This window comes from Stegastes partitus, unplaced genomic scaffold (genome assembly GCF_000690725.1).
Source record: "Stegastes partitus isolate 25-593 unplaced genomic scaffold, Stegastes_partitus-1.0.2 Scaffold2096, whole genome shotgun sequence".
NCBI lineage: Eukaryota > Metazoa > Chordata > Actinopteri > Pomacentridae > Stegastes > Stegastes partitus.
Window position 1 is genome coordinate 27,265 of NW_007579827.1, and position 25,709 is coordinate 52,973.

General features: G+C 39.5%; 1 protein-coding gene across 1 annotated transcript in view; it reads left to right on the forward strand.

The window, feature by feature from the left end:
- Window positions 1-25,709, forward strand: part of LOC103373903 (arf-GAP with dual PH domain-containing protein 1) — a 46,576-nt gene that overhangs the window by 16,431 nt on the left and 4,436 nt on the right. The window contains exons 3-8 of the mRNA XM_008303910.1: window positions 6,098-6,189; window positions 10,841-10,923; window positions 16,795-16,907; window positions 17,044-17,190; window positions 19,013-19,096; window positions 19,419-19,481. Of these exons, the coding sequence (XP_008302132.1) occupies window positions 6,098-6,189; window positions 10,841-10,923; window positions 16,795-16,907; window positions 17,044-17,190; window positions 19,013-19,096; window positions 19,419-19,481 (582 nt within the window). The remainder of the gene's footprint in view (window positions 1-6,097; window positions 6,190-10,840; window positions 10,924-16,794; window positions 16,908-17,043; window positions 17,191-19,012; window positions 19,097-19,418; window positions 19,482-25,709) is intronic.

Consider the following 25,709-nt stretch of genomic DNA (forward strand, 5'->3'; position numbering starts at 1 on the left):
AAATCACCAAGAGAATGTTACACAGTAGGAGATGCTACACTGTCAGGTGCAGCGCAGGATGTTTGTCTGGATGCATCTCAATTTCTAAAATGGGCAGAAAGTCTTTAAAAAAATAAAATAAATAAACTGTCAGACCTCTTGTTAAATTAGCACGATGACAGTTTTAATTTAGCGTCAAATTACTCTGAGTTATTTTTATTTTAATTGCTTTCGGTAACATTTGTGAACTCTTTATCAGTTTGTTTCATAAAGGCCAAACTCACAGATTTGCCTCAAGGCGCTCTACAGTCTGCACAGCATACAAAGCCCTCTGTTGTCAGAGCCTCGATTCACATCGAGAAAAACTGATCTGACCCGACTTGACTAGTGTATTTGTACATGTGTCATATGACAAGCTTGGACAACCAAAGACAGAACTACCGCAAGTAGGGAAAACTGACAAATATGACACTTTTTCCGAAATCATATACACATTCTGCTGACAAAACAGTTTAAAATTAAAAAGATATGAAATGAGATACCACTCTCACATCTATGATAAATATGAGGCTACATCCAGTGCCCAGTTTGCTTAACTTTGCAAAAAAAAAACCCTACTAACTTGGCTCTGTGTAAAGATAACATGCCAGCACCTGTAAATCCATCATTCCCCTGGACCCCTAAAAAGTCTTTAATTCATTCATGCAAAATTAAGGCCTCAATTGCCCTTATAAATTACAGCTAACTACATCTTTCAAAGGTCTTAAAATACTGCAAGCCCAGCAAAATGAGATGTCTGTTCCATTTCCTTTCATTTTGAAATTTTTGTGAGGAATAGTAGGGGGACTGGGCTGCATGCAAGGTGGTGGATGTGCCACCTGAAAGCTGTTGACTAAATTCAAGCCAAGCAAGTTCACACACTGAATATTTAGAGTACCAGTGCCAGGTGAATCTCTCTGTGTATTTTGCAGTATACTGGAGTTTTAAATCTAGTTCCTGTGGCGACATTCACACGTTGGCACGCTGGTAGCGACACGGCAGAGCTTTAGCGGGCTACAGTAACTAGGAGTCAGGTGGAGCCAATGGCAGAAAAAACACTGAAAGCTTCCAAGAAAAAGTTTCTGATGCTAAAGATGAAGAAGAAAAACTGTGTTAAGAAGGAGGATTACAGTTTTAAAAAGGAAAGGCGAGGTAAGACGAGTGAGCGGTGTTTGTGTAATTACACTCACTGCCAAAGGGGGGCAGACGAAAGTTCCACACTGCAGGTTTAAGTTAATTTCAGCGTGTTATCGGGGCACATGAGGATATGTCTAAATACGCCTAAATGTACTAAATGCTTGAATGCAGTGATACACCAAAAAGTGTTTTGTTGAAACATGGGCTGTGTCGGAAATCGTCCACTCACTCCCTATTCATTATCTAGGGACGGCTATATAGTGAAGTATGTAGGGAGAACCTCGGCAACATAACATTTCGGACACTAATCGTGCTATTCGGTACGTCGCTCGCAAACACATCAAATTCACAGTTTATTGCGTAGCTAAGAGACGGTTAAAGTAAAATTTACCCAAACATAAACGTGATGTTACTCACATTTTAACGACAAGTTTTCGCGCTCTTGTTCGTCTCGCATTTTCTTTCTATGCACGATGGTCCACATTGCTTGATTAGTGACCATCAGCTGTACACCACTTTTCACGATACATTGTGGGATATTTGAGTGCACTATAACATTCGTAACTTAACATTCAGACAGCACTACAAAATGACGAGCACCCTATGTACTGCACTATGTAGGGTATAGGGTGTGATTTTGGACACGATGCCATGACGAAAAACTCCCTGGGTCTTTGGTTTAAACTTTATAGGAGAATGTAGCTCACTTTAAAATGCTAAAAGCTAAATAAGCTCTGGTAACTTGTTATTGTCATCCATTACAAAAGATGTAGATATTAAATCACAGTGTTGTGAATAAAATGACGCGGTATCAACAGTTTTATCAATAGTCAAATTAATACTGGCAGGACACTACAAGAGCTCTGCACCTCCTGAACTTCTTTGAGTCCCTCTTTTAGATGTTTCAATAAAATGACTACAAGGAAAAACTCATTTTACATGTTGTAAATGTAAAATCCCCAATTGATACTTTACAAACTGTCAAACTGTGTTTAGTTTTGCATGAGGTTCCATATCAGACTGTCTCTTGAGTAAAACCATTTTTCTGGCAACCAGCAGAGACTCCAAGAAGTTATTGGTATCAGTCTGTCTGACTGTTCTGACAGATTCTTTATTCTACACACTAATTGGGTGCGAATCCCAGTATATGCAACATAAAGTTGAATATTTTCTGTGTGACTGTGCTGAATATGCATACAATACAGACATTTTAAGTGCGAAGGCCACGGTAACTGCCAAATCTAAAACATCACTATTGTTTCTATGGAAACAACCCAGTCATGGGGACATTTGCTTAACAATGTGACAGAAAATAAAGCAGAATGAGGAGCGACAGGGCTGAAAAGACAGAAAATTATGGATATTTTTTTTAACCCAAGCAGCTTTGCTTGCTGATACGTACTGTAGGTGCAGATCTCAAACTGTTGTTTGTTTTTTGCACTGTATCTGTAGATCAGTCGTAGGTTTTTAGGGAACTTGACACAATAGGTTGCATTAAAAAACAACCTTTTAGCATCATATCTGGTATCAATCTGTCATTGCTGCTTTGAGTGGCTGTGATACCTGCACCCAGACATCTAAATTCTGATCAGCTCCACGGCATTGATCGCCAGGCTGACTCTGACCTCTGACGTCCCGTCGGAAGGAGAAAATTTCACCGCAGGGATCAATAAAGTTCAATAGTGAAATAATGGTTTACGCTTTTCTCTTGTGTGTAAAAAGAAGCTGAGCTGTGATATGCCTTCAGAATCCCTCCCCCTACAGGAATACATCAGCAAGAAATATGAGCACTGTGCAAAATTGTAAACACAGAAATGTGTATTTTGAGTTTTTCTCTTTGACCCTCCGGGGGATAAGTAAAGTTGTCCCTCGTACAAAACCGCATCTGAGCTGAACTACCAGCAATCTGTGACAAAGAGGACTTTGGGGGAGGTGATGCTGATGTGAGTCACGAGGAAAAAAACAGGATGTTGGAGGTGTGGGAGGACAATAATTGGGATGTAATGGGGATTTGACTTTCTGGAACAGCGGGGAGGTGTTATGAAGAATAATGGAAGTGGAGCTCTGAATGTTTGGAGATAAAACCCCAAATAGAAGTACACGTATTAGATGATTTGGATGCATGGGTTTGATTGAAATGCTGGGGAAAAAGAGGGATTGCGAGGGCTTAGTGATGTCTGTTTGTCTTAAATATTATTCACTGTAGTTGGGAGAGTGCTGGGAGGATTTTGAGAGGATTGTTGAGAGCTCTGGAGCTGCTGCGGTCCCATTCTAATAAAACATAAGTGATCAGATGAGTCACTTTTGTCTAACAGCCACAGGAGTATTCATGTTATTAGCTGAACCTTGCTAATTTCCTCCAAGAACAGAGTAAATTCCTCAGTGGTCATCAGGGGATCTCGCTTCATGTTGACTTACAATAATCATGCCACTAAGGTGGTTTTAATATATAACCTATATATTAACCTATATAGTTCATCTGGTTAATGATATCCAATCCGACAGTCTTAGCCTTTACACCCAACATTAAAAAGCATCGTCATTATTGCAAAATTTGCTCTGATCTCAAAATCTAAATAAGTCAGGCAGGGCGGCTGGCTCACCAACAATCATGAAGCATTCCAGGTCAATGGGAGCAAAGCTTTTGTTGGACTTTTCTTTATAACATCCTGACCAGTAGTATTGGCCAATATTAGTCTGTCACAGATATGTCAAGTGTTGGTATATACATTGCCTGATAGAAAATTGCTTACACAACTCTTCACTCTGGCTGCAGTACATGTAGCAGAGTACGTATCACTGCTGAACATACGGTGGAGTCAAGCGGTGTCTTCACTTATTTTGTGAAATGCGTTGCTAGAAAGTTATTAATGGACCCATCATTGTCCCTTTTAAACATAATTGTAGGGTATATATGAATGAATTGTGGACAATGTATTGACATCGGAATTTTTACTCCTGAAAATCAACACTGGCTTCAAAAATCAGGTTTTAGTCAGGCTAAACTTATCCAGATAGGTTGTTCAAGTTGCATTTTAGTACCAGTTTCGTAAATGTTTGGGGGAGTTCCTGTAGACATTTCCCCTGGCAAAGCAAACGTCTCTGGGATGATGTTTAGTTTTAGTTTTCTTTTTTAAAAAAAGAAAGAAAGAATGAAAGAAAAAAAATATATACCTGGAAATTGGATTTACAGCTAATGAAGGTTAAAGACAAACATGCCAATAGTAACTTTATTATGATATGAAGCAGAACAATGGAAACAGACAGTAGTGTGATGTTAACATGATACAAAATTTCACATAAAAAACAACTTGAGAAAGCACAGATGCAACGAAACAACATGACATACACAAGAAAATGAGTTTGTTGAAAGCTGGAGCACATGCTGTAGGGATCATTTTGGGAATATAGGCTGTGGAACACGTTTGACAAACTAAACCTACATCTTCATTTAGACAAAACCTGCATGATGACAGCTCAATTCTACACATTGCTGCTGACGGATCAGTTTCTTCCTGTGTTTTTAAATCACACTGTGTACTAATAAGCCCCTGCTGGCACACATGTGTAACTGCAGGTAAACCAATCCCAGATTGCAGAAACCCAATCCTCAATGTTACAGCCAGCTCTGCCATCCTAAGTGTGAGATTTTCTACCATTTTTCCTGTAGACAAGCGTTTCTGTTGTAATAATCTGTGGCTCTCATTTCTCAGATAAAATTTGACACTCTAAATAATATTTACAGTGCAGCAACAGACATTATTTAAATCAGTGTCATTATGCAAATGGGCCTGTATGCGTACAAGCAGATGGATGTATAACAAATTGGATTATTGCTACTGCGTGAATGTAGGAGTACGAATGTTTTTGATAAACGAGACCCCGACTTCTCATTTCATTTGAACATGGAGGAAAAAAATGAGGCTTGCATGGCCTCATTTCTTGCTGCAATGTAAATCACGTCCTCATGAAGATTTGGTCATTTTATTCAACAGCAGCTGAATGTCATGCTCTGCAAATGCATGCAACTCACAATGTGATGAGGTGAGCAATTTAAACTGGATACTGAGCGGAGCTGGTTACACTGAATGACACAGAAATAGTTGCTTTCATGTTGTTGTCAGCAAGTTCTTAACGTTATATCCAAGGTGTCAAATTGTGGCGGCAATTGGCAGCAAATCGGTGACTTTCTTTAGAGTTTTGTGTTCGGGGTCGAATATTCGGTTTGACCTTCTCTAGAAAACGCATCAGTCCCAGAGCCCCTCGGAGGACGAGAAGAGGTGTGTTGAGGGATTCATTCAGCTGGACTGAGCTCAGGGATTATCCTTGGGTGAAATACAAGATGGAGGCAGAGAGGGCATGTCCATTGCAGCGTGGACATTTCCACAATTAATCCCACAATAAGGCGGAGGCCTTGCTTTGAAGTGAACAAAGTCTGTCATGCTAAAGGTTTTCAGTAATGTTTTTCCGTCTTCCTATTGTAGTTTTGTTGTCACCGTTCTTAAGTCTTTTTACCTTGAAATGTCACGGCTTCGGTTATGTGGATCAGCTCTGAAAAATGGGAACTGATGGAAACGTACTTTCTGACTTTCGTTTTAAAAGTTGAGGAAAGTTCAAGGAGAAATATTATATGTCAATAAAAACTGCACACTCTGTGACAGATCCAGGTTCTGATCATTGTTAACATTTGCAAGATTTATTGCAGCTAAATTTATCTGCTTCACAAATTTAATCTGACATATAGATGTTCAAATTTAAGTATGGATAAAACTGCAGCTGATTCATGGTTAAATGTGCCGTTAGATGAAATTTGCCTCGCTTTCCATTCACCCTGGACATCTGAAATGCTGCAGTGTTGGAAACTACTTTGTATTCTACTGAAGTGAATATCCAACTGTGAGCAGTATCTAGATGACCAGGTTGTTTTCTGTCTCCCTTTCAGTTAGTGGCCGCGATGGGAAACAGTGCTGCCAAGGCCAAGTACGAGCAGAAGGTTCCTGCTTTCTACTACAGACCAACACACACTGACTGCAAGTAAGTACTCCTGGTTTTAGTTGACTTTGAAAACACAAATACTGGGAAGTGCAGGTTTCCAGTTAGTTCAAGGACAGATTTGAAGACTTTACCAACTTTACTTTAGAGGCCTGTCATTGCCGCCTTTCCTCCTGTATTTCTGACCTTTTAGTCCCGCATAATATGAGATAAGATGGACTTTTTAATAATCCCCAGGGGAAATTTTTGTGACAGATATTGCTAAAAATAAAATCAGTGCGCACTTTCAGATCCTCGGGCAGAGGTCTTTGTATTTTCCAGAGGCCAGGCTAAGAAACTAAAGGGGACAGAACATTTTTTTGTCAAGGCCCCAAGGCTCTGGAAGTATCTGCCCGAGGAAATCAGGTCGGCTCAGTCGGTGACCTCTGTTAAGTCCCCACATTAAAAATACTTTTATTGCACAGTCTTTCCAGATTTTGCTTCTTTTTTTATTTATTTCAATAGTATTTTTACCTCCTCCAACATTGTGTTGCATTTTGTTTTAATCTGTCTTTTAAATTATGAGAATTTTATGGCTCCTCTGTTTTATTTTGTAACTTTGGTAAAAATTCTTAGAGAGACTATCATTATTATTGTGAAATATATATAACTTGCTCCTAATGTTGTGTTTGTACATGCAGTTTGTGTTTGTTCTCCGAAAAGAGAGGGAAAAAAAAAGCATGCCACTGAATTAGCTTAACCTACTAGCTTGTTAGCTAACCACTAAACATGTTTGGTGTACGAAGTGGTGTTAAAGATAATATAGTGAAATCAAACAAGTGCCAAATTTACCTTATTGTGATATTACATTTTAAACCATATTATTTTTGTATGGTTATTGAATATTTTGTCAGTCAGCTCTGAACCGACTGACCTTCCATGATGACACCGGCATTACTTAAATGTCAGCGTATGTGTCACTATACAATATAACCTTCACTGAACTAAATACCAAATGTGACTGTGAGTTCACTTGTATTTCCACTGCTGTTTCCTACTCTATATAAATAGAAACAACTTAGAGAAGTGGTGTGTCCTTTTTAGTTGCTCTAGCTAACAGAAGCTAACTGGCTAGCCATTACCGGAGATCATAAATATGCTGCAAACACTAAATGACAAACACATTCAAACATTAAGAGACATAGTATTGTGTCTTGGGCATCCACCAAGTCTTAAGTTTAACAAGTAAAATTCTGCTATGCTCATCAGCTAATGTGTCCGTCTCTTTTTTGGTGTTAGACAGATAGTGTCTGGGGAGTTTTTAGTTGGGAACAGTTGTGTGTTACTTCTCGAAACAAAGTGGGACTGCACCAAAAAACAATTGTACAGAATGTGTATCATATATTAGTGCTGCTTGAGAGCCGTTTTTCTGTAGTAACAGGCATTGTTAAGCTCCACAGTCTCGTACCTACAACTGAAAGTGACATGCAGCAACACTACGTGCTGCTAAGTGTCAAAGTGATGCAAACACTACAGTGGTTATTGATACTGGAAATCGAGACACTGTATACCGTTTCACACCTCTGACTGTGTATATCGCTTCGACATCGCTTCCTCTTTCTCTTTGTGGCTAAGAAAGGCCTATAAAAAAACTCAGGCACCCCCCACCTTGGGCTATTTCATGTTTTACTGCTTTAAAACGTTGAATCACAGTGGATTAATCCAGCTTAAGATTTTTTTGACATCATCAAAGCTCTGTAAAACTGCATTTGAATAATATCTGGAGGCTGCTGTATAGTACAGACTGTACCGACGTGTGCTTTTAAAGTAAGTTTTTTTTTTTTTTTGAGGAGATAACACTCTTGATTTTCTTAACCATTTTTTAGGTTTGTCGTCCCATCTATCTCCTGTGCCTGCCTCCCACAGAATTTGATGAAAATAGCCAGAACCAGAACTTAGGAGGAGTAAGAGAGAGCTCAGATGAAAGAGAAATGTCTTTCTCAGTGTCGGTGCCATGGTGTCTGGTTGTGTTCACACACTCCGCTCCCCCGAGAGCCACAGGGTTTAGTGTTTAAGATCCAATGTCGGTGGAGGGTGTCATTCAAAGAAATCTCTGCTAAGAGTAAGACATTTCTACCTCTTGACGCTGATAACACGGTTGATATACTTCTTGTCGACACAGAAGAAAAGCAAATAATAGGGGGAGATGTGTGTGTGGGGGGAAAAAAAAGAGGATGAAAGCTGCCCGGAGCTTGAAGTAGACACTGAAATGTTGAGAGAGGTAGAGAAGGAAACAGGATGAGAGAGATTGTTGGCATGGTGATGAGCGGACTGTTGCCATTTGTTTCTTCTCGCACTGAAGAGAAGAAAAAAAAAAGGTCTAAAATTGATTTTGCTTCCTTTAAATGCAGATTTGGTAAAAGACTGTGATAATGTGTCATGTTTCAGTGTCATATATGTAGCGTTTAAGATCAGGGGATGTTCCGTGATTCTGTCCAGTGAGGGTTAATTAACAAACCTCAAAGCGAGAGGTATAAAATTTTAACTGTCATTGTAAAACTAAAGATGATGACAAAGCATTTTATTAACGGGTTGCTGTGTGGCTTAATGTACATTATGCTCATGGTACTTTAACAAATCATACCCGCTTCTCTTTCCCCACATTTTCTGTCTGTATCTCCATTGTTGCTGTCAACAAAAGCATTTATACCCAACAATGAAAAAAAGCCATTTAATAGATTATGACACTCTAAAAAAGATAGCCTATGCCGTACGTTACTGAACCAACCAGCGAATTTAAAGCAATAGTTTTGGGAGAACTCTGTTTTGGTGAAGATAGCAGCTGATTATTTTAGCTCAGCAGTCCTGAACTCTTGCCAGCAAGAATTAGTCTGTCACATAGCGCTCATAATACCACAACTTGTAGTGTTTTAGCGAAGGAGATATAAAGTGTTAATTAGCAAGCTTTAGAGGTGCTAGTAATTATAGTTTGTTACTTTTAAACAAAGCCAGCCCAAGTGCTTAGCTAACTTGCACTCATCTGATCAAACTCACTGCAAAAAGGGTTTATTGCGATACTTAAATAGACAAGGAGAGCGATAAATAAATCCGTCACTTCCAAAATGCAACTGGAAGATTTAATCCTCAAATGTTGTTTGTAATTTCTTGCAAAAGTTGCACCTGAGTCTTTCTGACAATCTGTATTCACTCCGCCACCAACAGTTGTTTTCATTATCAGTAATTCTACAGATTAATTTAATGGATGAATTATTAATCTGTTAAATCTATTAAGTCTATTATTAATCTATCTATAAATGATCTATTGCAGGAGTTTTATAATTTGTTACTTGAAGGTCTGCATCAGTTTTTTTATACAAGATCAGGGGTCCAGAATGATTGATGATAGCAAGTAACATTTAATTAACTGGCTTAGTTTTGAGCAAAATGCATACAAGTTGAAGACAGTCAAGATAATCAAAACAGATTTGAGCCTCATGGGATAAATTGGACTGTTTGCCTCTAATTGTAGAGGTCATTTAATTTATTTTGTACATTTGAAGACAAATGTACAAAACAAACCAACACAAACAACATACATATAAAGCAATGAACATAAAAAATAACAACGATAAACAATAAAAGCAGTAAACATATTGTGCCAGAACAAACCTAAGGCTCAGACAGTTAGCAAATACGTAGTTCTGACCGAGACGTATTCTTACATTTACACTAGTTGGAGAAATTATCTGATGAATCAAATTCTCTGGTGTAACTGCTGTATATAATCTCCAGCTACACTGTACATTTACCATCACAAACAATTTATTGATTGATCAAAAATTTATTTAAATGTTTTTTTTTTAAATCACATTTTATAATATATTGTATTCATAACACAAGGTTTAGTCCAAATGTGTGAAAATTGCCAATGGCACCTCATCAGACAATGAGATGATGTTCTCCTGTGTCTAACAAGCCGAAAACGTTTTAGTTAATGATCAACAGTACTTGAGAAAATCAACAGATATCATCATTTGAGAAGCTGGGACAAGTTCTTACTTAAACTATTTTTGCATAAAAAACAATCAAATGGTTCACTGGATATCAAAATAGTTGCTGTTTTTCTGATGATCGACTAGTCATTTCAGCACTGTCATCAATTTATGTTGATGTTCAGTCACACAGCTACATTTGTACTTCTACAAATTTTACAAATGCAGATGAAACACACACAGATTTAAATACAATTTTGTCATAGTTGTCTTTAACATAATGGCAGTCTACGTTAGAGTATGATCTGCTGTACTGTAACATATTTCAAATCTGCAGGGACACACACTGTCATATTGGATCAATGCCCAAAAGGTTGAAGATGTGAACTTTCCTCAAACGTACACAGAATATAGCATTTTTCTATGTATGATATTAAGAAACATGACAATGTTCCAGAATCCCCTTTTACTGTCACTCATTTAGCAATTACTGTGAAGCACCCCGGTTCATCTCTGTGAGGTCATACCAAAGGAACACGCTAAAAGCACACAAAGAATTGAATTTATTGATGTGAAACTAGACTATTATTTGTGTGTAGCAGAAAGTCCCAGTGTGTGGTATCTCACTGACAAAGAAAAATGGTTTTGTGTGTGTAGATCAGTGCAGTTGATGAGTGTGCAATTCACATAAAAGCCAACTGTGTGTTTCATCATGTCTGCAGGCTGCTGAGAGAGCAGTGGATCAGAGCCAAGTACGAGAGGAACGAGTTTGAATTTATCGAGAAGCAGGAGCCTTACTCTGCAGGTACGTGCATACTGATAAGGAAACCTTTGTGTTATTATTACTTGTGAAAGCCCTCATTGGTTTAGGTGTGTCTCCACGTTGCCCTAACATCAACTGAGCAGATTTATTTAAATTTGTCCCTCTTCTGACTGGAGGTATCTTGTGAAATCTGCTGATACTGTCCCAGTATTCGAGTGCTGTGGACTTGAATAGACTTCAGACTACAGATAGACTGCTGTGGGGCTCTGCCTACCTGAGAATCAGCTCTGTGAGGAGCGAACTTGACTTTAGACTTTAGAGCAAAAGTCTTGCTTGATATCAGGCAGGATTGTGAACTCATTTCACTCTGTTTCTGTCTTCAGTTGGACATGCCTCTAACAGAAGGGGAGGGGATTCAGTTTTGCCTTACCAGTCAATAGAAACCAATGTATTTACCCGCATCGTATGTCACTTTATTGCCAGTATTGTACTTTTTGTGGCCACAAGTACGTGAGAGTCCACTAGGGTCCCCGTGATGTAAGTTTCTCCATTGGCGCCAATCTACTATGCGTGTCCTTCAAGTGACTCCAAGCGGACTACAAATCAGTACGCTAAATGTACAATCATGTGTAATCATCCCAACATACTGGTTTTAAAGTGTAGCAAATTGAAATCAAAACAAACTACAATGTTGGCTGATATTGAAAAAAGATGCTGTCTATGTAAAATAAATGTGTCAGTTAGGAGCATCATATCAAACTCAAACAAGCCTAAAAGTGTTCTTTCTCGTCTTCCTCCTTCTTCTTCTGTTGTTTTCACTCCTCACTGGGTCCAGCGCACAGCTTGACAACACTTGGGTAGTCGTTTGTCCTCCCACGGTGCTCATTGAACCAATTGTTTTTTCAACCGAGACGAATCAGTTAACTTGGTGATGTGGATGGATTTAAAAGTCTGGACCCAGGCTAAATTGAATCTCAAGTCCTCTGACCTGGTGTCATCCCATAAACAACACACAAAACATCAGCCAGACCTTTAATGGACATGCAACTTGAATATTTATTAATAATATCCTGTGTATTAACTGGTTTTGTCTCAGCTTTCCCGTGAAAGGAGTAGTTTTACATTTTAGGGAACTGCATGCTTGACTAAGAGTTACATAAAAAGATTGATACCAGCCTCATGTGAAATGAATCATATGACGCTGCTGCCAAAGAAGTGGCTTATCGTAGCATAAAGACTGGAAACAGGAGGGAACAGCTAACCTGCCTCTGGATAAAGCCAACAACGCATCTACAGGTCAGCAATCAGCACATTACATCCTGTTTGTTTTATCTGTACAAGCCTCGACTGGTTGCCTGGTAACCTCACAGTGATGGCAGGACTCCAAATCACTGTGTCCAGTCGACAAATAGTCCACAACCAGGCTAGGTGTTTCCTTTGTGTTACAGTTTTCAGCTAAGCTAAACTAATTATGTCACAGAGCGAGCTTCATATTTAAATCCATCCATCCATTATCTATACACTGCTTAATCCTCTGTAGGGGCGTGGGGGGGGCTGGCGTCTATCCCAGCTGACATAAGGCGAAAGGCAAGGTACACCCTGGACAGGTTTCCAGTCCATCTTCATGTTTAATATGAGAGTGATATCATCTTGTCAAGAAAACAAATAAGAGTATTTCCCTAATTGTCCAATTATGCCTATAGACAGCTTTGATCGAAAGTCAAACTGTCACATGATACATATCAGTCGCACCTTGTCTGGAAGTGCCCTGAATCTAAACTACCCCCAAGTGTAAATGTAATTGTTCTTCCAATATCTTCAAGTACAACTGGAAATAGCTGACTTCCCTCCTGTCAGTAAATGCGTGCAAAAAGCACACTCATATGCTTATTTATTCCATCTAAAAAAAACCTCCAAAAAACAAAAAAAAGCCTAAGTGTTTGGTCTGTTTTCGTGCTAGGCTTGCATTGTTTACCCTTCAATAAGCAGAACCTTGAAAAATCCCTGGACAAACATTTCTCAGTGGATGCTTGTAGCAGGAATTCAATTACCCTGAAACATCCACTGACGACTTTCAAACATTCATTTTCATCCTCCTCCTCCTCCTAAGTGCTTGTGTATATGTTTGCAGTTAAAAGCATATTTAGGCAATGACATTGTAATTGTCACTGCTGGAGAGTGGAACTGCTGCTAAAACAGTGAGTGCATTTGGTTGGTTTTGTGTGTGTGTGTGTGTGTGTAGAGACTGTGAGTTTGGTATCAGTGTGTGCTAGGGCCATGTATGAGTGTGTCTACTGGTATACATTTCACATCTCGTTGAAGATGGTGCTCTCTGATTGGCTTACAGTGACCTCATCCATTTGTTGTTACAGTGGAGAACCTTGCACACGCAAACACACACATTCAGTAGTATTTTCACAACGTCGGAGGACATGACATTGACTTACATCCAGTCCCCTGAGACATACTCCAATCCTAACTACAACTACTACTTGCCTAAAACCTGTCTTCATCTTTTAAAAAAAATTGTGTCCCCATATGGACAACTGAGGTCCCCACAACATGAGTAATACCGACCCACACACACACATATGCACGTCATGCAGAACAAGTCATGAAGAGAACATGAATGCGCAAACAGAGATGACAGCATGACTCATATTATTACACTGTGTGTGTGTGTGTGTGTGTGTGTGTGTGTGGTGGGTGGCTGAGAGTGACTATAGGCAGTAACCTGGCCTCCACAGCGGCCAACATTGATCCAATATGCAAAAGATAGGAGGAAGAAAAAGAGTGTCAGGGAAGGAGGCGAGGGTGGGGACAAGGAGGGCTATCGATCGATGAGGTAATGCCGGTGTAGGTGAACGCTTCGTGTCAGAAAGTCACAGACACAAAGAGAGACATACGCAGACGGAGCAGAGTGAGCGCAGAGAATGAAAAGATGGAGGGGCGCTAATCAATAGCAGTAAATAAAGGACACGGAAAAAAAAGAGCAGCAGAGTACAGAAATGGTGAGCGAATATGAAAATGAGGAAAGTGAAGGTTTGAATCCTGATACAAGGAAAATTCTTTGCATTATGTGGAAAAGTTTTGGCTTTTAAAGTTCTGTAGCCACCTCTGCCCTGCAGGACCCTGTAGTGGGTGAAGGCCATATCGGTTTCAAAAAATGCAACCCTTTTTCAAAGGTTAGGGTTCAAAGGTTACCAGCAACAGCTGCCTGGTATCACAGAGAATAAATTTGTTGCAGAATTTCTTGTGCTTTTGTTCTGTTGCATCAAATGTGGAAGAGCAGCAGTAAGAATTTTTAGAAGGTTTGATAACATCAGGGTCACTGACTCATTGTTACAAGGTTGTTATTTGCTCTCTAATTTATTGTTTTTATTAGGCAATAAAAATGAGGTTTTTTGCTGGAGTTTTTTAAATCTCTTCCTCACTGAGCACAAGGTTGTTCATTTTGGCCTTACAGTGTTTACCCGTTACTGATGAAATTTGAAGATTTTTTATTTTCAGATTGAAGTTTCAAAAAGTAGCCGAGGACTTCAAAGATCGTCCACAATGATGGAAGCGGATAAGGTTATGACTAATATGTCACGGAGCTCAGTGTTTTCTGTCACGCTTTGTGTGGATCAGCACTGTTCAAACAGAATTTTACTTTAAAGCTGCTCTAGAAAGTGTTTTTATGTCAACAATGGATGAGATGACTAAGTACAACGTTAACAGGGTCTATCAGCGACAAGTTCACAGAGAATTATCACACGACTCTGCAGTTCCCCTTCACTTTTTAGCATATATTTTCTTATTATTTTGTTTATACCCCTAAATTTATCGCTGTAGTTCACTCTCATTACTCCTTTACCCTTCTTCCAGCAGGTGCAATCATCTGTTTTTAGGAAAAGAGTTGGGATACCTGTTTACCTGTTTAACACCAAACAGCCGACAGAGTTAGCAACTAGCTGATGAACATGGTGGCACATTTAGCAGCTGAAGAGACATATTTCCCTCAGTAGCACCTTTGCTAGCACACTATTTCTATGTCTGTAGCTTGTATTGCTACTATCAAGTGACCAAAAATAGTAAATAAAGAAAAAACACAGCTATAGTATTCAATTAAAGGGTGGGTTCACCCAAAAATGCTCTACATCTTCTAACTCATGCCCGTAAACACTGTACATATCAGATGGACGCAGTCTTCGGAACAGAAAAAGGACGCGAATGTCGAAGTGCTTTACACCTGCGTTCTTCTTAACAGCCAGCAGGGGGCGACTCCTCTGGTTGCAAAAAGACTTTATGTTGTATAGAAGTCTTGATAATGATAGTGACCCTACTAATAACTTGATCTATTACCTGAGTAAACATTTTCTTAATACATTTATGATCTCAATTGCCAGTTTCAAGCCTCCTCTAGTGCAGCATGATGCTTATTTTGTTAATTATGGTCCCATTTAAAATAAAATAGACGATATTGTTCAGGGCTATCTTCTGTGTGTAGTTCTCCAGTTATCAGTCAGATGTGCGTCTCACTCGTTGTGTTTGCTTTCAAAAGACCAAGGTAGCGACAACCACATGCCAAATTCGAGTCGTCAGTCAACAAACCACATGACAGTCATGACCTCCATCATTTATATACTGTCTATGCCTACGTCTAGCAGAGTGCTGGTAATTAGCCTTGTAGGTACAATTGTGTTGGTTTTATTTGTCCAGATTGTAAGATGTGTGTCTTTGAGATTTATGCCTCCACCTAGTATCATGCAGGTAAATATAATTTAGCTTGTATGCTAGTAGCACTGGAAAGTTCTATGTTGTTTAGTTTCAATGCCAGTGTTTATTTACAGAAATAATACCCCAGTCACTGGATAAATAATCTTCAGACCTTACAGGGAACAGTTTTAGATCCTAAGAAAACTGTTGACAGTGAGCTGTGTGGATATGGAGATGTTGCTGTAGATACTTTAAAATGCCATTTTCAGTGCTTTGAAGATGCACAAATTTCAGTTCATCTCCATTGCATCGCAATGGAGGTAGACATTTCAGAAACGAGCATCTTAAAAACTTGGCAGATAAAGCTACCTGTGTGATTAATGTAGATACCAGTGCAGGTGAAGCCTCACAGATCCTTTTACTAAAGTCGTCTCCCCAGATGCATGAGAGGAATCTTTCTTAATAACTTAATACTTCCTTTCCTTTTACACTGCACTATATAATCATTCATGGCACATTTGCCCCATTTACACTCATTTGTAACTTTCAGTGTAAAGATTGTAGTTTATTTCACAATTAGCGCTCATTATAAAACACTCAGCATCAGGCACATTGCTGGAATGTAAATTAGTCACTTGTTTGATGCGCTACCTGATTATGCTTAGACATCTTCCTCCCATTCAAGCCACAGAAATAGATCCAGATTAGACAAAAAAAAAAAAAACACTTCACAGTGTAGCAGAAATAGAAAATAAAAGAGAGAAAAGGAGGCAGTGTGGGCAGAGAGATTTACTGAAATAGGCCAAAGAACCAGAAGAAGACATTACAGGCTATAAATAGAGCAGCATGTCATTAACATGGAAAAGGATGTTCTATGTACAGAAACAATAAAAAATCTCTCTTGGTGCTGACTCATGCTGCATTTCCTGCTAAATTCTTCTGTCCTGTTTGTTTTCTCCTTGCTCTGCTTCTTGTTCTCTCACACCCAACCTCCTTTTTCTGCCTCCTCATATAAATGAGATTTCAAACGATCTTTGATTCCAGCCTAACTGAAGTATCGTCTTACACTAACCAGTTACAACATCTCACCATTTACTGTTGTAAATGTCTCCTCTGTTTGATCTCCTGTCTCCTCTCAAGGGTGTTTGGTACCAGCCTCCCAACCACACACACTCTTTTTTTTTTTTCTCTCTCTCTCTCTCTCTCTCTGCCCAGGGTACCGAGAGGGGTTTCTATGGAAACGAGGACGAGACAACGGTCAGTTTCTCAGCCGAAAGTTCGTCCTCTCGGAGAGGGAGGGAGCGCTGAAATACTTCAACAAGCAGGATGTAAGCAAGATGATACAGTCGATTTTAGTGGGTGTTTACAGAGGCAAAATTTCACTTCGGTAAAAGCACCAAAACACTCAGGAATATGAGACTTTTACAGTGTTCCGTTTGTTGTTTTATGTCTGCCTCCATTAAGGCCAGGGATCCCAAGGCAGTGATGAAAATTGAAACCCTCAATGCCACCTTCCAGCCCGCTAAGATCGGCAATCCCTGCGGCCTGCAGATCACCTACCTAAAAGACAACAGCACAAGGAACATCTTTGTCTACCACAGTGATGCTAAGGTACACTGTCACACGCTTATTAATTGTATTTCTGCACAAGTAACTCTTAATTATTTTCTGTCTTGCAGTGACAGGCTTGTAATCTACTCCATGTCAGCTCTTAGATTACAGTAGTACAGTGCAATAGTACAGAATTAGCAATGTAGTGTGCAACCATGGATATGTCGCTTAATAATTAATTTTCCCTTCTAATTTTGTATACACCAAGAAGCTTGAAAAGATACGTCCAGAAAGTGTTTGGGTAGTGACGCATTCTGTCTTGTTTTGACTCTGGGAGGGCCATGTGATGACTTTTTACAATGTCTATATTCTGACATTAGTAAGAAGTGTTCAAAAATCAGGAGGCTAAAAAAGACAACCTGAGATTGCTGCAGTTTCTATTAGTTTTCAAATTGCAGCACTTAAACCGTGTAGACGTCTTTTAATTTCAAACCATTGACTGTACAGTTCTGAACAGAGGTGTACGTACACTTGTAAAGGTCATGTGTAGCATTGCGATCCTGCGTTTCCAAAGACTCCTGTAACTACATTTTTATGATGGAATGATTGAAACAGCATTTTTGGTGCTTTAACAGATTTATTATAGGTGTGCTAGAAATCTGCTAGGTCACAAATATACACACTGCAATGCCAATATTTAAATAGTTAAATGTCCTTTGGCCATTTTCACCTCAACTAGGTTCTTTTGGTAGCTGTCCACAAGCTTCCTGTTTGACCCAGCACATATTAAGCCTGAATATAATCTGAATGGGTGATATAGATATATAAATTCAGTGCAGTTGTAGTAACAGGGGAATTTAGGTATAGAACTTTTTGTACCAGATTTTAAACATGTTTATTTAAAGCTGGACATTTTACCATGGGCGCCCATGGGGATTGACTCACTTTTGAAGTCTGTGGCCATTGGAGGAACTGCAGCTTCAGACTTCATTTTATGGGTCACATAATTTCCTGGACATTTCCCAGAAAGGATATGCAATCTGGTAGTAACAATACACACAGTATAGACAGTGTTCGACAGTAGGTTGTCACTTATACATTTCAGTTTCATAACAGTGAATTGGTGTAATAGTTGCATAGCTGTACAGATTTCCCAACAAGTTATTCATTTCCAGAGCTGCTTTGAAAGAACTGCTGAAATTCTCGAGAACATTTTTGGCTTTTTGCATTTTCAGCTGACGAACTGTACGCGTAGGAGGCAAATTTAGCTAAAATATATTCAAATCATTTCATTTGTAGCAGTACTATCACAGCTAGGCAACTTGTAGATAAATGCCTGCCCTCATTTTCCATTTTAACCTTCATCACTCTGATTTTGAACCTCTAAGTGCGTATCTGTGCCCTCGCTGTGGGTTTTATACTGCTGAGCCTCGCAATGCTGCTGCACATCCGCAATTTGTGACTAAAATAGAAATAGAGAAAGACTTAATCAAAAATGAGAAGATTAGAGAGAAGAAACAGACAGATATTAATAGCCATTCAGTTGACTGAGAGGGAAAAAAAAGGGATGGAGTTAGAGGGAGCGCTGCCCCCCCTGCTGGTTAAGAAATATTACTGAAGGCTGTGACAGGAAGAGTTCATCGGGTTCATTCGGTGTCACCGTCACTCTCCTTCTGTGGTGGAGTTATCGACAGCACTGCAGCATCCACACAGCACGGATACTTTTAACTATGCTAAGTGTATAAACAATGACTAGGATCAGATATAAAAAAAATATCAAAAAGATCCATTTTATTCACTCAGATCCCAGAATACATGCTGCAATAGGTAGTATGTGAAGTCCAGCAGGACACGTTTGTCAAAGAGAGTGTTTGTTTTCCAGGAAATGGTCGACTGGTTCAACGCTATCAGGGCGGCCAGGTTCCACTACCTGCAGGTCGCTTTCCCTGGAGCAAGTGATGAAGAGGTGAGGATGATGTGATTAATAGAGTTCATGGTGTGTTTCCAAACCAAGAATGCAACATGAAACAGGAAATATACAATTTTCAGTGTGTGTACATACCTCTGTTATTCATTTTGTATACCTGTTATTGATTGTTAGAGAGCTGACTTTCACAAGTTGACCACAACGCTTTTAAACAGAAAGACCTCATCCGTCTCGGAGTCAAGCGACTGCACGATAACCCTGAAGTCCATTACAAATGTCCGTGCTTGAGCAAGTGTCATTTTAAATATTTCATGCGTGCTTTTATTTTGACATCACTCTCTCTTGTCTTTTTTGGCTCCAGCTGGTGCCTAAACTGACCCGAAACTTCATGAAGGAAGGTTTCATGGAGAAAACCGGCCCAAAGGTTTGTGAGCATCACTCTGAAGGGAAACAAATATGACCATTATTAGTTTCATTAGTCATGAGCTTAAATCCAACCAAACTGACACAAGAAAAAAAAGAATAATAGAGAAGCGATCTATGTTTTTTTTCTCTATCCTGTNAAAAAAGCCTAAGTGTTTGGTCTGTTTTCGTGCTAGGCTTGCATTGTTTACCCTTCAATAAGCAGAACCTTGAAAAATCCCTGGACAAACATTTCTCAGTGGATGCTTGTAGCAGGAATTCAATTACCCTGAAACATCCACTGACGACTTTCAAACATTCATTTTCATCCTCCTCCTCCTCCTAAGTGCTTGTGTATATGTTTGCAGTTAAAAGCATATTTAGGCAATGACATTGTAATTGTCACTGCTGGAGAGTGGAACTGCTGCTAAAACAGTGAGTGCATTTGGTTGGTTTTGTGTGTGTGTGTGTGTGTGTAGAGACTGTGAGTTTGGTATCAGTGTGTGCTAGGGCCATGTATGAGTGTGTCTACTGGTATACATTTCACATCTCGTTGAAGATGGTGCTCTCTGATTGGCTTACAGTGACCTCATCCATTTGTTGTTACAGAGGAGAACCTTGCACACGCAAACACACACATTCAGTAGTATTTTCACAACGTCGGAGGACATGACATTGACTTACATCCAGTCCCCTGAGACATACTCCAATCCTAACTACAACTACTACTTGCCTAAAACCTGTCTTCATCTTTTAAAAAAAATTGTGTCCCCATATGGACAACTGAGGTCCCCACAACATGAGTAATACCGACCCACACACACACATATGCACGTCATGCAGAACAAGTCATGAAGAGAACATGAATGCGCAAACAGAGATGACAGCATGACTCATATTATTACACTGTGTGTGTGTGTGTGTGTGTGTGTGTGTGTGGTGGGTGGCTGAGAGTGACTATAGGCAGTAACCTGGCCTCCACAGCGGCCAACATTGATCCAATATGCAAAAGATAGGAGGAAGAAAAAGAGTGTCAGGGAAGGAGGCGAGGGTGGGGACAAGGAGGGCTATCGATCGATGAGGTAATGCCGGTGTAGGTGAACGCTTCGTGTCAGAAAGTCACAGACACAAAGAGAGACATACGCAGACGGAGCAGAGTGAGCGCAGAGAATGAAAAGATGGAGGGGCGCTAATCAATAGCAGTAAATAAAAGACATGGAAAAAAGAGCAGCAGAGTACAGAAATGGTGAGCGAATATGAAAATGAGGAAAGTGAAGGTTTGAATCCTGATACAAGGAAAATTCTTTGCATTATGTGGAAAAGTTTTGGCTTTTAAAGTTCTGTAGCCACCTCTGCCCTGCAGGACCCTGTAGTGGGTGAAGGCCATATCGGTTTCAAAAAATGCAACCCTTTTTCAAAGGTTAGGGTTCAAAGGTTACCAGCAGCAGCTGCCTGGTATCACAGAGAATAAATTTGTTGCAGAATTTCTTGTGCTTTTGTTCTGTTGCATCAAATGTGGAAGAGCAGCAGTAAGAATTTTTAGAAGGTTTGATAACATCAGGGTCACTGACTCATTGTTACAAGGTTGTTATTTGCTCTCTAATTTATTGTTTTTATTAGGCAATAAAAATGAGGTTTTTTGCTGGAGTTTTTTAAATCTCTTCCTCACTGAGCACAAGGTTGTTCATTTTGGCCTTACAGTGTTTACCCGTTACTGATGAAATTTGAAGATTTTTTATTTTCAGATTGAAGTTTCAAGAAGTAGCCGAGGACTTCTGAGGTTGTCCACAATGATGGAAGCAGATAAGGTTATGACTAATATGTCACGGAGCTCAGTGTTTTCTGTCACGCTTTGTGTGGATCAGCACTGTTCAAACAGAATTTTACTTTAAAGCTGCTCTAGAAAGTGTTTTTATGTCAACAATGGATGAGATGACTAAGTACAACGTTAACAGGGTCTATCAGCGACAAGTTCACAGAGAATTATCACACGACTCTGCAGTTCCCCTTCACTTTTTAGCATATATTTTCTTATTATTTTGTTTATACCCCTAAATTTATCGCTGTAGTTCACTCTCATTACTCCTTTACCCTTCTTCCAGCAGGTGCAATCATCTGTTTTTAGGAAAAGAGTTGGGATACCTGTTTACCTGTTTAACACCAAACAGCCGACAGAGTTAGCAACTAGCTGATGAACATGGTGGCACATTTAGCAGCTGAAGAGACATATTTCCCTCAGTAGCACCTTTGCTAGCACACTATTTCTATGTCTGTAGCTTGTATTGCTACTATCAAGTGACCAAAAATAGTAAATAAAGAAAAAACACAGCTATAGTATTCAATTAAAGGGTGGGTTCACCCAAAAATGCTCTACATCTTCTAACTCATGCCCGTAAACACTGTACATATCAGATGGACGCAGTCTTCGGAACAGAAAAAGGACGCGAATGTCGAAGTGCTTTACACCTGCGTTCTTCTTAACAGCCAGCAGGGGGCGACTCCTCTGGTTGCAAAAAGACTTTATGTTGTATAGAAGTCTTGATAATGATAGTGACCCTACTAATAACTTGATCTATTACCTGAGTAAACATTTTCTTAATACATTTATGATCTCAATTGCCAGTTTCAAGCCTCCTCTAGTGCAGCATGATGCTTATTTTGTTAATTATGGTCCCATTTAAAATAAAATAGACGATATTGTTCAGGGCTATCTTCTGTGTGTAGTTCTCCAGTTATCAGTCAGATGTGCGTCTCACTCGTTGTGTTTGCTTTCAAAAGACCAAGGTAGCGACAACCACATGCCAAATTCGAGTCGTCAGTCAACAAACCACATGACAGTCATGACCTCCATCATTTATATACTGTCTATGCCTACGTCTAGCAGAGTGCTGGTAATTAGCCTTGTAGGTACAATTGTGTTGGTTTTATTTGTCCAGATTGTAAGATGTGTGTCTTTGAGATTTATGCCTCCACCTAGTATCATGCAGGTAAATATAATTTAGCTTGTATGCTAGTAGCACTGGAAAGTTCTATGTTGTTTAGTTTCAATGCCAGTGTTTATTTACAGAAATAATACCCCAGTCACTGGATAAATAATCTTCAGACCTTACAGGGAACAGTTTTAGATCCTAAGAAAACTGTTGACAGTGAGCTGTGTGGATATGGAGATGTTGCTGTAGATACTTTAAAATGCCATTTTCAGTGCTTTGAAGATGCACAAATTTCAGTTCATCTCCATTGCATCGCAATGGAGGTAGACATTTCAGAAACGAGCATCTTAAAAACTTGGCAGATAAAGCTACCTGTGTGATTAATGTAGATACCAGTGCAGGTGAAGCCTCACAGATCCTTTTACTAAAGTCGTCTCCCCAGATGCATGAGAGGAATCTTTCTTAATAACTTAATACTTCCTTTCCTTTTACACTGCACTATATAATCATTCATGGCACATTTGCCCCATTTACACTCATTTGTAACTTTCAGTGTAAAGATTGTAGTTTATTTCACAATTAGCGCTCATTATAAAACACTCAGCATCAGGCACATTGCTGGAATGTAAATTAGTCACTTGTTTGATGCGCTACCTGATTATGCTTAGACATCTTCCTCCCATTCAAGCCACAGAAATAGATCCAGATTAGACAAAAAAAAAAAAAACACTTCACAGTGTAGCAGAAATAGAAAATAAAAGAGAGAAAAGGAGGCAGTGTGGGCAGAGAGATTTACTGAAATAGGCCAAAGAACCAGAAGAAGACATTACAGGCTATAAATAGAGCAGCATGTCATTAACATGGAAAAGGATGTTCTATGTACAGAAACAATAAAAAATCTCTCTTGGTGCTGACTCATGCTGCATTTCCTGCTAAATTCTTCTGTCCTGTTTGTTTTCTCCTTGCTCTGCTTCTTGTTCTCTCACACCCAACCTCCTTTTTCTGCCTCCTCATATAAATGAGATTTCAAACGATCTTTGATTCCAGCCTAACTGAAGTATCGTCTTACACTAACCAGTTACAACATCTCACCATTTACTGTTGTAAATGTCTCCTCTGTTTGATCTCCTGTCTCCTCTCAAGGGTGTTTGGTACCAGCCTCCCAACCACACACACTCTTTTTTTTTTTTCTCTCTCTCTCTCTCTCTCTCTGCCCAGGGTACCGAGAGGGGTTTCTATGGAAACGAGGACGAGACAACGGTCAGTTTCTCAGCCGAAAGTTCGTCCTCTCGGAGAGGGAGGGAGCGCTGAAATACTTCAACAAGCAGGATGTAAGCAAGATGATACAGTCGATTTTAGTGGGTGTTTACAGAGGCAAAATTTCACTTCGGTAAAAGCACCAAAACACTCAGGAATATGAGACTTTTACAGTGTTCCGTTTGTTGTTTTATGTCTGCCTCCATTAAGGCCAGGGATCCCAAGGCAGTGATGAAAATTGAAACCCTCAATGCCACCTTCCAGCCCGCTAAGATCGGCAATCCCTGCGGCCTGCAGATCACCTACCTAAAAGACAACAGCACAAGGAACATCTTTGTCTACCACAGTGATGCTAAGGTACACTGTCACACGCTTATTAATTGTATTTCTGCACAAGTAACTCTTAATTATTTTCTGTCTTGCAGTGACAGGCTTGTAATCTACTCCATGTCAGCTCTTAGATTACAGTAGTACAGTGCAATAGTACAGAATTAGCAATGTAGTGTGCAACCATGGATATGTCGCTTAATAATTAATTTTCCCTTCTAATTTTGTATACACCAAGAAGCTTGAAAAGATACGTCCAGAAAGTGTTTGGGTAGTGACGCATTCTGTCTTGTTTTGACTCTGGGAGGGCCATGTGATGACTTTTTACAATGTCTATATTCTGACATTAGTAAGAAGTGTTCAAAAATCAGGAGGCTAAAAAAGACAACCTGAGATTGCTGCAGTTTCTATTAGTTTTCAAATTGCAGCACTTAAACCGTGTAGACGTCTTTTAATTTCAAACCATTGACTGTACAGTTCTGAACAGAGGTGTACGTACACTTGTAAAGGTCATGTGTAGCATTGCGATCCTGCGTTTCCAAAGACTCCTGTAACTACATTTTTATGATGGAATGATTGAAACAGCATTTTTGGTGCTTTAACAGATTTATTATAGGTGTGCTAGAAATCTGCTAGGTCACAAATATACACACTGCAATGCCAATATTTAAATAGTTAAATGTCCTTTGGCCATTTTCACTTCAACTAGCTTCTTTTGGTAGCCGTCCACAAGCTCCGGTTTGATCCAGCACATATTAAGCCTGAATATAATCTGAATGGGTGATATAGATATATAAATTCAGTGCAGTTGTAGTAACAGGGGAATTTAGGTATAGAACTTTTTGTACCAGATTTTAAACATGTTTATTTAAAGCTGGACATTTTACCATGGGCGCCCATGGGGATTGACTCACTTTTGAAGTCTGTGGCCATTGGAGGAACTGCAGCTTCAGACTTCATTTTATGGGTCACATAATTTCCTGGACATTTCCCAGAAAGGATATGCAATCTGGTAGTAACAATACACACAGTATAGACAGTGTTCGACAGTAGGTTGTCACTTATACATTTCAGTTTTATAACAGTCAATTGGTATAATAGTTGCATAGCCGTACAGATTTCCCAACAAGTTATTCATTTCCAGAGCTGCTTTGAAAGAACTGCTGAAATTCTCGAGAACATTTTTGGCTTTTTGCATTTTCAGCTGACGAACTGTACGCGTAGGAGGCAAATTTAGCTAAAATATATTCAAATCATTTCATTTGTAGCAGTACTATCACAGCTAGGCAACTTGTAGATAAATGCCTGCCCTCATTTTCCATTTTAACCTTCATCACTCTGATTTTGAACCTCTAAGTGCGTATCTGTGCCCTCGCTGTGGGTTTTATACTGCTGAGCCTCGCAATGCTGCTGCACATCCGCAATTTGTGACTAAAATAGAAATAGAGAAAGACTTAATCAAAAATGAGAAGATTAGAGAGAAGAAACAGACAGATATTAATAGCCATTCAGTTGACTGAGAGGGAAAAAAAAGGGATGGAGTTAGAGGGAGCGCTGCCCCCCCTGCTGGTTAAGAAATATTACTGAAGGCTGTGACAGGAAGAGTTCATCGGGTTCATTCAGTGTCACCGTCACTCTCCTTCTGTGGTGGAGTTATCGACAGCACTGCAGCATCCACACAGCACGGATACTTTTAACTATGCTAAGTGTATAAACAATGACTAGGATCAGATATA